The sequence below is a fragment of the Schistocerca cancellata genome, chromosome 7 (assembly GCF_023864275.1).
Source record: "Schistocerca cancellata isolate TAMUIC-IGC-003103 chromosome 7, iqSchCanc2.1, whole genome shotgun sequence".
In the NCBI taxonomy this organism is placed as follows: Eukaryota; Metazoa; Arthropoda; class Insecta; order Orthoptera; family Acrididae; genus Schistocerca; species Schistocerca cancellata.
In genome coordinates this window covers 589,405,081-589,418,735 of record NC_064632.1, presented here as the reverse complement: position 1 = coordinate 589,418,735, position 13,655 = coordinate 589,405,081, and the positions used below count along the sequence as shown (strand labels likewise).

The 13,655-nt window shown below is 36.8% G+C and overlaps 1 protein-coding gene across 1 annotated transcript in view; it reads left to right on the top strand.

Annotated features, from left to right (window-relative positions):
* Positions 1-13,655, top strand: part of LOC126092610 (cGMP-dependent 3',5'-cyclic phosphodiesterase-like) — a 236,582-nt gene that overhangs the window by 157,919 nt on the left and 65,008 nt on the right. Inside the window, exons 9-11 of the mRNA XM_049908312.1 lie at positions 11,246-11,374; positions 11,468-11,603; positions 11,759-11,876. Coding sequence (XP_049764269.1) covers positions 11,246-11,374; positions 11,468-11,603; positions 11,759-11,876 — 383 coding nt within the window. The remainder of the gene's footprint in view (positions 1-11,245; positions 11,375-11,467; positions 11,604-11,758; positions 11,877-13,655) is intronic.

Sequence of the window (13,655 nt, the reverse complement as noted above, 5' to 3'; positions counted from 1 at the left end):
CGTGCCGAGTAAAACTGTGAGGGACGGGAAAAACCCACCGTGGTACAACAACAAAGTTAGGAAACTACTGCGAAAGCAAAGAGAGCTTCACTCCAAGTTTAAACGCAGCCAAAACCTCTCAGACAAACAGAAGCTAAATGATGTCAAAGTTAGCATAAGGAGGGCTATGCGTGAAGCGTTCAGTCGTGCCCTCCGCCACACACTTCCTGGGGTTTTCTGTCAAGTCGGTACATAGAATTTTACTTAGGAATTTCAGTTTCAATTACTTCTATTAATGCAGAGTATCTGTATTTTACTGTCACTAATCCATTTTGTGGATTGTGTTAATTATTTATTTACTTTAGCCATTATTTTTCTATCATTGGTGCTCTAAAGTTACCACTGTTATTTTAACATTTAGAATTTACTACTGCAAAGTACCTCTCGTATTTTCTTGTAAGTCATCATTTTTGGGACCATTCTTACTTAGTAGGAAGACATTGCAAACATAATGCATATGTACGACATTAAGGCATATATTCCCTACATACTAAAGGAAGTACAGAAGAAGAGAATGAAACTTGAGAGGGAAATAAAGTGTCATCCAGCTGGGACCACACAGTTTACCAAACTGTGGATTTGCCAGAGTGAGAGACTACCTACAGAATTTAATCACTGAATTTTGAAAGGCTCCATGTCTACAATGTTTCTTAGACCTGTTTCTTTCTTACTTTCCAGATATTTCAAGCGTTATGCATTCACATCAGGTTACGTATTATCCTGAATGGCCCTTGATAAACATGCATAAAATTCTTTGTTTCCACTGAAATTCTCTTAGATTTTTCTTTAGTTTTGGCTAACACTAGTTCACCAATGTTGAAACCAGTGGGAGAAGATTTTGCATCATGCCTTGTTTTTCTGTCCAAGGCTCTTTTATCAGAAATTTGATCTATTGACTGTACGTACCTTGCTTGTTATTCCGGAATTCAGTATGTTTCTGCAACTAGCCCTTATTTCTCATTACTCTAATAGGCAGTTCCCAAGCTTCATTATTACTTACCACATACTTCGCAATGAAGGGCCCTGTAATCACTTGAGAATCAGGTGAAGTTAATACTAAGTGGCTCTGATCAAAGTCAATCTTTCCCTGATATTTCGTTAAAAGACCTGTGCCAGTTAATATTTCAATACTTAAACCGAGCATGATTAAGCAAGGATAATCTATTATTATGTTACCTGTATCAATTGGGATCAAAGCTTTGTGCTGTACTGGTGTAGAAACTCTTCCAGTTGCATCTTAAATCACTTACTTTCATGCAGTTAGCTCATTCTTGTTAGGAATAGAATAAAAGAATGCTTGGGAAAAGGCACTTGCATCGCTGCCACTATCAAGAAGACAGCACTCTGTTACTCCTGATATGTTAGTTTATACAATATGGTGAGTTATTCTATTCTAAACAGGTTTTTCATAATTGTCTCCTAATAAATCCTTTTCAGTCTGTTTACAGGTAAAGTAATTTTGTTCAGTTGCAAGTACATTTACACTCAGATTCATGGGGGTGATCAATCTCTACGTTCTCAGCTGCCTTTGCCAACCTTTCCACTAATTTTAAATCAAAGCACTTGACGACTTCCTCTACTTTCATTTGCTGCACATCAGCAACTGCGTCCGTGCACATGCTATCTATAACAGGCCTTCTGCTTTTACAGTTTGTGTCAAGTCATACAGCTGACAGGTTTCTAACCTCATTATTATTGCTACCCCCTTCATCCAACAATGCCTCCTCTTCAGAATCATGCAGAACTGACCCTGCTTCCTGTACCAAAACTGTAGCCTTCAGATTGACATTTTTATTGAAGATATAAGCCTTTACTTCATCTTTGTCCTTATCTGAGTCAAACCCATTAATTTGTTCCTCTCTATTATCTGTACCATTTTGTTTTTCCTTCTTGTCCCATTTTTCTAATGTATCCAGGATGCTGCCAACTATATAATAATAGTAGTTTAGCGCATCACTGGTACTGTCTCTTCCTATTTCATCATCTCAGCTATCAGTTTGCGTGTACTGACTGATTGTGGTCTGTGTTTTTGTTACTGGCTGTGTTACTGCTTCCACCTGGGGAGTGTATGTTTCCTCATGGATGGGGCTTAGTTTCTGACAACTAGCCTATTGTGATTATTCGATCCAAAATCAGGTAGGGTAGCATTGTGCTCTTCTTCGTGTCTCAGCAGTACATTATTTACATTTTTGCCTTTGTCGTAATAATTATTGCGAAAGCAGTGACTGTCTGTCTCTTCTTCCTCTACAATGGCATTGAGCACTGTATTTAGATCTTGTATTCTCAACCTTCATACTTCTGACATTCACGTTCCCACAGTCATTATTTTGGTTGTTTACATGATTGTTAGAAGACCTATTATTATTTTGTATCTACTACTCAACAGCAGCTACTCTTTCCACTCACTCCAGATACTCAATGAACCTATCCACATTCTCTCTTGGTGCAGAAATGATTGTTCTCTGCCAATGCCAAGGCAGCTTACGTTCTAGTCTCATGATAATCACTTCCAGTTTCATCTTTTCTGTCAGATGTGACAGCCGTGAAAACCACCTTCTAGAAAACTCTTTAACTGATTCACGACCAAGAATAAACTTTTTATCACTCCAAAACTCTCTCAAAACACTTTTTGTTTGTTATGTGACCAGTACTCATTAAGAAATGCAGTTTTAAATTCAGAAAGAGGTCTACATCTAACCATTTCGTCACCTGACCATTGCAGAGCATCACCTGACAAATGGCTTCTTATGAAATAAAATTTTTCACATTCTAACAATGCATTTGGCAAAACATCCTCAAAATCATTCCAGAACTCTAATGGGTGAATTTGTTTGTCTGGATCAAAACCTAAAAATTGGCAACATCCAATGAAAGTGGCATCAACCGAAGCAACGTGCTGTACAGTAGTGTTGCAAGAGCTACCAGAGGTTACTCTATTTTCTATGTTAGTAATACTAGTATTTAGTTCTTATTCCTATAGTTGCACTGTTTCCACTTTTTCAGAAAACTTTTTATCAACATCTTCATTACATCTTCATATGAGTTAACACAAACAGATTTTACTTTCTTAATATCCTTTTGGCAAGCATTTACTTTAGTAGTTACTTCTTCAGATTGATTAGAGCAATGTTTGGATTTGTTGCCTATTCTTTCTGACAACCTCCTCCCTTCCATAAAATCATCTGCGTCTTTGAAATCTTTCCGAACTTCACCAATTTCAGTTTGGAAAAACTATGCAATTTAGTTAGCAGTTGCCCTACTTTGACTTGGCAGATGTTGGGAGTTACAAGCAATTTTATAATGTATATCCAGTTTTTAAGTCATTTCATCCTTTAGTTCTTTACTATTATCCTTTAGTTCTTCAATACTAGATTTAATCTTCCTGTTTAATTCTTTGTTACTAGACTCAATCTCACTACTTAACTGTTTACTATTGGACTCCATCTTAGTGTTCAGTTCTTTATGATGTTATTCAAGTTTAGAAAACAGTAATTGCATCCAGTTTGGTGCCTCTGCCTTAGTGCTTGGCTTTCATCCGGTTCTAAAGGAGTTTCTTGCATTCCCTGACTTGGCTGAATTTCAGAAATATTGACATCAGTTTCGTTATCTGATAACTTTATTATTTCTACTTTTTCTTTTTTGACCTGAACTTCAGTTACCTCATCATCAGAATTGTGCCGTAACATTGAAATTTACCTCCACTTCTAATTTCTACAAATCACGTATAGATTTTGAATTTATTCCATTGTTGGAACCATCATAGTTAATTTCAATCTCTAATTCTGAGACTTCATCGTCAAAGACTGGTTCCATCTTAACTGGCACACATTATCCTTATTATTATATTCCATTTTTAATAGCCTGTTAGATGCAATTAACAAATACTTCAGATATTCTTGACGTAATTGCTTGATCTCAATGAGTGATACTGATATGGTGTACCAGCACATGAGGTGAGATGTGCCCCAACATATTGCAAGCAGCAACAGCTGTGGGTCTGAGGATGGCAGCAGCTATCACCTACTCCAGTAGCTCTGGGAGGGAAGGGCTGGGCAGTGAGCATGCACAGTAGATTGCAGGTAGCTTGCAAGTCCATGCAGCTCCTTGATGATGCACCATCTTCATCAAACCTCAGTGTCGGTAGTAGCCTCAATGTAGTGTCGTCGTCTTCTATCCTTCTGTCATGTTCGGGGTTACTGGAGCTGACATTTACAATTTAGCTTCCACACTCATGAGGAAATTTTAACACTATTCTCGCACTAGTTTTGGCATATTTTACTATGGTATCCTGTTTGTGCCTACTGAGTTCTCTTTGTTGTATCAATCACTTTCACTGTTCAGTTTCCCACCCAATGTACCATACGGGGGGCGGCGCTGTTTACAAGAGCCTGAAAACCCTTTCTGGGTCAGGTAGAAAGCAATGGTGAACATACTGGCCATAATTTCCAGTCTGCATGTCCACACTACTGATTGTACTCACTGAAAGAAAATGTTCCTACTTGCTACTGATTGTACTCACTGCAATAAAATGTTCCTACTTGCTACTTAATCAGCAGGATCAGGAAACTTTCACTATAAATAAGAGTTTAGAGTTTTGACTGATTGAGATATTCAGTAAAAGTTCACATGCACAATATGTAGTAATATCTCTAATGATAATAATAATATCCGTATTGGAAACAGCACTACTAACAGTTCAGAGGCAACCTCTGTGCGAATTTCCAAGTAAAAAGCTGTACTGCCCTGACTTGGAATCAACAAAAGTTAATTGCGAGCCACAAAAGTGGAAAATAATCTCACCACTTGCCACGTGGTTTTGTCAACATTACTGGCAGTACACAAACAGTTACTTCCATGAAATGTAAGCAATCCTCAAGAGTCCATTTCCTACTTTTACCAAAAACTCTTTAGGTACGTGCCCAGTTCTGACGTCATCTGAGGTACAGTGGATTCCGGCGTTCGACTGACACGAACAAATTGGTATCTCAATGAAAAGTGTTTCTTCCCACTACCTTTCGGGCTGTATTTATATATGGGTGCATCAGACCACTGAAAGGAACATCTGCTAACAACTGCTCTAGGCACAGGTAGCAGCATACAAATGGGCCCATTTCTCAATCATGGTTTAATTAATAATTCTGTTGTTTAACAATTTATAATCTTCTCAACTTTTGTATGAGTTAAGTTAAGTTGGCTTTAGTTACTGAAAAAGCTTTAGCTCGATTGCATTTAAACGTTGCTGGCTGGAATTTGTAGAATGGAACTGACAGTAGAAAATGACCTCTGAACTGTCTCTTTAAGATTCCATACAATGATTGTTACTTATACTAAAGTCTTGAAACTTAGTACAGCTGTATTATTTCATCATTGTAATCGAGTGCTATAATTAGAACTTTCTATAACAAATACAAATGATACTTAATGTGATATTAATAGGGATTTTTTCATTCCGACATGGAAGTTCTGGTTGTAGAGAAGCACTATCACACCCACTTGTTCAGAGAGGTGATAAAAAAACAAAACGTGGGAATAGCTTCAACAAGAAAGAAGAAAGCCTTAAGGTAAATGGATCCTGGCTTTCCGTGCTGCATGAACCACCATTGCAGGTAGCAAGAGAAGAAACGTACCGGAAATGACCGCAGAGAAGCCCTTGGATGTTGGCGTGCCAGGTACATATAGTCTACGGCAGTGAGCTCGGCTCCAGTTCACCACCAGCAATGGAGGGTGAAGCTTTGACAATGCCACTCACTCGTGCTGGCGAAATGTCAGTAAAATCATCAGACAAACGTCGTCCAAAGAACCCGAGACAGAAGCCAATAGGCAGTTTGTTTACTTGAAAACTAATAGAGGTAGCGTAATGGAGTCACATAGTCAATATTTTTGTATCAAAGTGACACAACATATGAATTTTCATCTTTCTGAATTAAATATTTAGCGCCTTCAATTTTTCATAAAGTTTGCAATGTTCATCCCACAGCTCATGAGTCAAGGTGAAAAAGACCTTTGCTTCACAATCTGTGAAGAGCTTTTCGATCATGCAAATGAGAATGAGATGTTACTTAAGAGAATCATAACTGATAGTGAGATATAGGTCTATGGTTATGATGTTGAGACCGAAATTCAATCTTCACAATGGGTTGTGAAAGGTTCTCCAAGACAAAAAAAGCCTCATCAAGTCAGGTCAAATGTCAAAGTCATGCTGATAGTTTTCTTTGACTTTGAAGGATTGGTTCGTCATGAATTTGTGCCACAGGGACAAACTGTTCATCAATGATACTAGCGGGAAGTGTTGCGACGCCGGCGAGAAAATGGGACAAACTCTTCATCAATGATACTACCGGGATGTGTTGTGAAGCCTGTGAGAAAATGTGAGAAGGAAATGGCTTGAAATGTAGCAAGACAATTTATGGCTCTTGCATCACAATAACGCACCTGTACATTCATCCCTGTTCCTGCATGTATATTGCACAAAAAACGAAATCACTTGTGCTGCCTCATCCTTCATACTCTCCAGACATTGCCACTGTGGACTTTTTTTAATTTCCAAAGTTGAAAACCCCATTGAAATGATGAAGATTTGCAACAATAGATGAGATGAAGACAAATTCGCAGACGGCGCTTTGCACAATCCTGCAAGAGGCGTACCCAGACTGCTTCCGGAAGTGGAAGCGATGTTGGGAGCAGTGTATCAAGTGTGGAGGGGAGTATTTCAAAAGCGACTGTGCACAATAAGTAAGGAGTAAGCATAGAAAAATTTTGTGAACAAAGTTCTGGAATTTTTTGAAAGAACTCGTATATCATTAAGAAATATAACATTTGATGTGGATTGACAACATTTTTTAAAAGAAATTCTGTGTTAATGGCATATGCGTTAAGTGGGGATTTACTTCCTATTCTTCTTGAAAGATATTTGTAAGTATGTAGCAGCAGTTACTGCTAGTTTTCTTTTATGACAGTTGTAACACTTTGCTATTGAAAAGGTAGTAAATATTGAGGTGGATGACTTCTGTTTTGTCATTTTGTGTGTTATTTATTATTATACGTAATGTCAAAAATGTTCTCATCTGAGTTGTTATTTTTTATTGTATTATATTTATAAATATTATATGCCGGTAAATTACTTCTCACCATATATTGGAGATGCTGAGTCGCCGGTAGGCACAAGCTTTTGACCAAAATGACCATCATCAGAATTAGATAACAAACCATACACTCACACAAACACAACTCACACACACATGAGTGAGATTATTTCTGTGTGAGCTGCGTTTGAATTTTCATTTGAATGAATGAATAAATGAATGCATGCGTGCGCCTGTGTGTGTGTGTGTGTGTGTGTGTGTGTGTGTGTCTAGTTCTAATGAAAGCCATTTTGGCCATGTGTGTGTGTGTGTGTGTGTGTGTGTGTGTGTGTGTGTGTGTGTGTGCGCGTGTGCGTGTGTGTGGGCGCGCAGGCTTGCATGCTTGTGTTGTCTAGTTCTAATGAAAGCCTCTTTGGCCAAAAGCTTGGTTTGACGGTTGTTTTGTTACACCTGCTGGCAACTCAGCATCTCCGCTGTATGGCAAGTAGCAGTCTATTCTTTTTATAACATTGTCATTATTCCGTCCTGGATTTTCCATTGTTTGTGTTATGCACTGTTGTGTGACATCATTATTTGGTAACATATTCACTTTTGTAGTCCTGCTGTCCTAAATTGCATATACAGCTACAGAATGCTGATAATCATTATTTTGGGACCATCTAATCACAACTGAATAAAACACCATTTTTGTGCCATGCACATTTCACCTTTATTCATTTCAAGGCATCTTCTGTGCCCTGGAATATGTACATATTTTTGTTTATACTATTTAGTTTACAATGAGGATGTTGTTTATAAGCTATGTTTACAACATCCTAAAAGTAAAGTAAATAGTACAAACAAAAATATTTACATATTCCAGATTACTGAAAAGCCTTGCAAAGAAAAGGTGAAACACGAAGGGCACAAAAATTGTGTTTTATTCAGTTTTTTTTAGATGGTCTGAGAGTAATAATTATCAACATACTATATTTATTATTTAGTACCGGTATTTGGCCACTAACTACTGCACGGGTATAATAATGGTGTTTCTGACTAGTGTAATTTTGTAAATAATTTAGAACTGTAGATGCCCACTCACTGAAAACAGCAGGAGCATTGAGTCGTCAATAAGTAGTTACGAAATGGCATGTCTGGAAGCATGTCGTTTCCAAGCTATAGGAATTAATTTGTAAAGTAATGTATTTTATTCTTATGAAAGGGCTGTGTGAAAGAGGAAAAAATCTACAATAATTTGAAGAACTTTTCATTGTTAGAAAGAATGTGCTAATTATTACTTTTGTAAATAACTAATTAATGTAGCAAAAGTTACAGTACTAAAAATTAACCACAATGGCAGTTAGCTTTTTAGCTGTTTGATAACAGGATCAGAGTTAATTACCATGCCTCTTTCACCCAGTGGATGGAGGATAGCGGAATGCATTAATTTATGTCTTCATTCTCATAACATGTGAATGGTATATTTTGAGCCATAATATTCTATTTAAGCAACTAAACTCTTATTTCGTTAATAGTGCAGCATCTGCTTGTTTGCCTCTTACTTTTGGGTGAAAGATTGAAGGGAGTTGAACGGGGTAAATCAGCTAATTTATTGAACTAGCCAGTGTCATCTATGAGCTTTTAAGAAGAAAATGTATAAAAAGGAGTTGTAAACCTTCTCAGTAGGTGTAATTTTTTGAAATACATTCAGTTCATCTGGAGGAAAACATCAACAGAAAATTAATTTAATTAGTTGAGTTGAAGAGTTCACAGGGCTAAATGAAAACTTTGTGTTAATATTTCATTTTTACTTAAAAAGATTATAAAAATAAAGAGCACTTGATTATGTGGATCATCCTTTATTTTCTCATCAGGTGATAAAATATGGAGTTATTTCTTTTGTACCTGGATTCATAGAAATGGGACATAATACTTTTTAGCCATTGTATCCTGCAGGCACAGTTTCCTTCACTCACCTAGTTTAGCAGGAAATATGAGTGACAACATGAACCTTTTTAAGCTTTAGTTATAAGGTCTCTGCGTAGCTCCATTTTTCCTAGTATTTTATTGTATTCATCATTGTCATCATCATCAGACATTTGAGATCCTCTGATGGATATAGACCAACTCATTTGTTGTGTTATGGTTTTCACCTTTACCTTCCACCTTTTGCTCGTGTATGATATGTGGTGTCACATCCCCATCCTCCATGAGCTCAGCATCTCAGTTTTCTCTTGGAATACAACAAAGAATGTTCTTGGTCCATCTACCATCCAACCAGACCAAGTCTTGCCCACTTCCATTTCATTTTCATTAAAATTGTAGTTACATTCCCACTGCAGAATGTTCCGTAATCCATTTGCTTGTTATGCTTTCTTTCTTGTGATGAGGAATAACAAGATGAAAGGACAGTAGAAATAATGGTAATACAAATGTAGAAATGGCTTCTCTAGGGTATTCATGTGGCATTGTATTTCACACATATTGTTATGCCTGTAGTTCTCAATATTTCCATAGTGTTTTACTTTTCTTTGTCTCTCTCTCTCCCCCCCCCCCTTCTTCTTCTTCTTCTTCTTCTTCTTGTTCTTCTTCTTCCTCCAAACAGGCAGTGGTAGATTAGGAGTATTTGTGAACGTTTACCTTCATGTGGGATGTGTTTTTAATGGATACTAATAAAAACAGATTTTGCTTGCGATATTTTCATATTACAGTGCTGCAGCAGATTATTTACTCCTGGGCTGTTTGTTGTGGTACATTTTCAAACATAGAGAAAACGTTAAGAAAAGATAGGGTTGAAAAAAATTGCATGATGTGCACTAAAATGTCATCTGTTGGGTTCTGTAACATCTCCTCCTAGTCAGTAGTTTGTTTTATTTTTAATTGGGTATTTATGCCTTTATCTTGAATAATATATCAAAGTTTTTAAATTGCAGACTACATCACCTATTTCATGGGCAACAGAATGTTGCAAAATATTTATTTTTACTTTGGTCCTCTGTGGATAGTGTTCTGGGAATATAAAGGTCTGTTTTGATTAATAAAACACAGAAGACACATAAGTAGAATTTCATTTGCCTTGTTAGTATTTATTCAGGTTAGAGTGCAGAGTTCTTGCTTCAAGTATGCAACTCCTTATACACTTCTTCATGAAATTATTCAAAGTAATGACACCATGTTATTTAACTCTTAAGTACATCACATGTAAGGGCAAATATCATTTAACAGCGGAGCTTGTGGGAAAAGTGTCTGTTCCTTTCTGCTGATAAACATGAACTAATTTCTCTGGTTTTGTCTCTGTCTTCATAAAGAGGGAGACAAAAGAACACACATCATAGGTTATATCATCTATTTAATATTAATATATTGATATGAATCTTGGAGACACAAAATAAAACGGAGACACTACAGTTGACGGCCTATTATAAAGTGTAGTGAGAATCAGCTGATTGTGTGCTGTTGGACCGACAATGAAGTGATGTACTGATAAATTTAAATGCCATCTTTTTGTTTCAAATCAAATGAAAAAGTGCAATGGGAGTCCGTCAGTAGCACTGCCATAAACTGCCACCATAGTTCACCTCTGCTAAGTAATATACAAATATGTTTCTCAAAATTCCTTCAGCATTTGAACATGCTGTATGTTGGCACATAAACTGTTCTGGCATACTTACATTGCTGTGTCAGTCTACTAGAGCCAAAGTACTTTTGTTGTTTGTTCCTCTCAATCAGTGGTGGTCCCTGCTGCCTACTATAGGGCCATTCATGGTGAATAGTATGTTGTAGGACTTTTTAAAAATATTGTCATAAAATTCTGACATAAAATATTTGGTAAGTAATTATTATTATATGCCTTTACTTGCAGTTGCCCTGTTCTATAAATTTTATAAAAGTAACAATATTATGAAATTACTGTGGAACTGCTGGACAGTTAGAAAATTTTGCTGATAACAGAGATACAAAAAGGGGAGGGGTAAGGAAAAATGTTGGCTACCCCTGCTCTATATCATACTTGCTGCATCTTGTCTGGTCACTTTTCTCGCTAGCTGAATTGTATCTTATGAGGTGATATATAAAGCCATGCATCTGTTTCCCATTATGAAAATAGTCTGTTGTTTTTATGTAATTTTTCTTTTCTTGTGCTTCAGATTTATTCTCCTCGTGAAGAAAGGATATCGGGACACACCATATCACAACTGGATGCATGCATTCTCTGTGGCCCATTTTGCCTTCCTTTTGGTTAAAAATCTTGACCTAATAAATAAATCATATATAACGTAAGTTCTTATATTTGTATGATTTCCTGAAATAGTGAAGAATCTTAGACTTTGTCATTACATGTGTAATTATTTCATTTCCTCAACATTTAGGGCACTGGAAGGACTAGCATTCATTGTATCATGCTTGTGTCACGATTTGGACCATCGCGGAACAAACAATTCCTTCCAGACAGAATCTGGAACAGTCTTAGCAAGTCTGTACAGTTCTGAAGGATCTGTTATGGAGGTGAGAATTAAGAGTTTCATCCACTGGACTTACCATATAGTGTATGTCACAGTGATGCTAAATTGAAAACTATTACCTTTTTCATTAAAGTACTCATTTGGTGATTTAGTTTTATTATTTTCATTAATTTTGTCTCCCTGCTACCTTTTGTTTAGAGACACCATCTGGCACAGACTCTGTGCATACTAAATACAGATGACTGTAACATACTAGATGGCCTTGACAGGAATGAATACACTACGTGTTTGGACATTATACGGGACATAATATTAGGTAAGACATATAAGAAGACATCATGTGTATTTATATCACCTGCTTTAAAAAAGAGAAAGTTGAAATTGGAAAGAAAGTAAAAGTTTCAAGATACGCAAAAAAGAGTCCTATTAGCCTTTAGCAAACATACAATAGGATGAGTTTAAATTCTCAGAAGTCACAGTTAATGTCAATTTTCAAAGGCAGAGGTTAATGTGGTGTAGGAGAAATAACTAAATGTTTTGAAACTCTGTCAGTATGTTTGTGGTCTTTATTTTCAATGTATTAGGTTGGTGCATAAGTTCATAGCATTTTTTCTTTGCTTGTTGCTATTGTAATTTCTGTGGGTTTATTTATTAATTGTCATTTTGTATTTGTAGGTTACTGGTGCTGTTTAAGTTTACATATTGTCATTTTTTATCTGGAGATAGTGAGTGGAGCTGTGGGTACTAGAAAATTGAGTAGAAATGGAGTAATTGGAACATTTCCAACATATTCTTCTGTTTGAGTTCAGTAGAGGTGTGGCAGCAATGGAGGCAACCAGAAACATTTGTGCCATGTATGGGAATAATTCCATTGGACACAGCATGGCAAGAAAATGGTTTTCTCGTTTTAAGGAGCATCAGTTTGACATCAGTGACTCTTCACATCCAGGAAGACCTTTGGGGTTGGATGAAGATATTTGAACACATTAATGCAGAATGATACTGTGCTTGATAACTGGCAACTGTAATAAACTATGTTCATTCCACCATTGCGTGACATTTGTATGCAGGGGGAAGATTCACAAATCGGGTGTATGGGTACCGTGTACTCTAAACTAAAATCACAAAAATGAGCGGGTGGCCATATCTGCACCACTGGTTGCTTGTCATCAAATGGTTCATGAGCAACACCGAACATTCTTATCCTGTATCATTACTGGTGACAAGAAATGGTGTCTGTCTGCAAACTTAAGGAAAAGAAAGGGATGATTGAGTCCAGGCAAAGCAGCAACTCCCCATACAAAGACTTGCACACATCTGCAAAAGATAATGTTACGCATCTGATGGAACAGCAACAGTGTGTGGTATACCACAAATTGCTTCTCTGAGTCGTAACCATCACTGCTGACATTTATTGTCAACAACTGAGACATCTTGCAGACGCAGTCCAAGAAGAATGACCAGGAAGACTGCGTTAAGTAATGCTGCTCCCCAATAATGCCCGCACACATTCTGCCAGGCTGACAGAAGACATTATACAGGAGTTGGGCGGGGAAGACATTCTGCACTCACCTCATTCACCTGATCTTGTGCTCTCAGATGTTCATATTTTACTCTCTCTACTGAACAACCTTCAATGGACTTCCTTTCTGGACGAAAATGTGCTCCAAACATGGCTTGACGAGTTCTTCACCTGAAAATCACATTGTTTTTACACTTGAGGAATCAGAGTTATCCCAGCATTGGCAGACTGTTGTAAATAGTGAAGGAGAATATATTATTGATGACTAAAGTCTCTGTTGATGTGTATCTGTTGGGTTTATTAATCTTGTGGAAAAACACTATGAACTTAAGCACCATCCTAATAACTAATATTTTTATATCATTAATTATTCACTTCAATGAAGCACAGTGACATATTCTCGTTATCCTTTAATGTATAGTAATATCATTTACATCAAATTCAAATATATAAATTGTGTTCAGTTTTTAAAAAGATACCGAGGTATGTAATGTAACACACAGTTGAACTAGTCCATATGCTGAACTAGTACCTTTTCTTTATAGTATGTATGCATGTGCAGCACCATGTGCT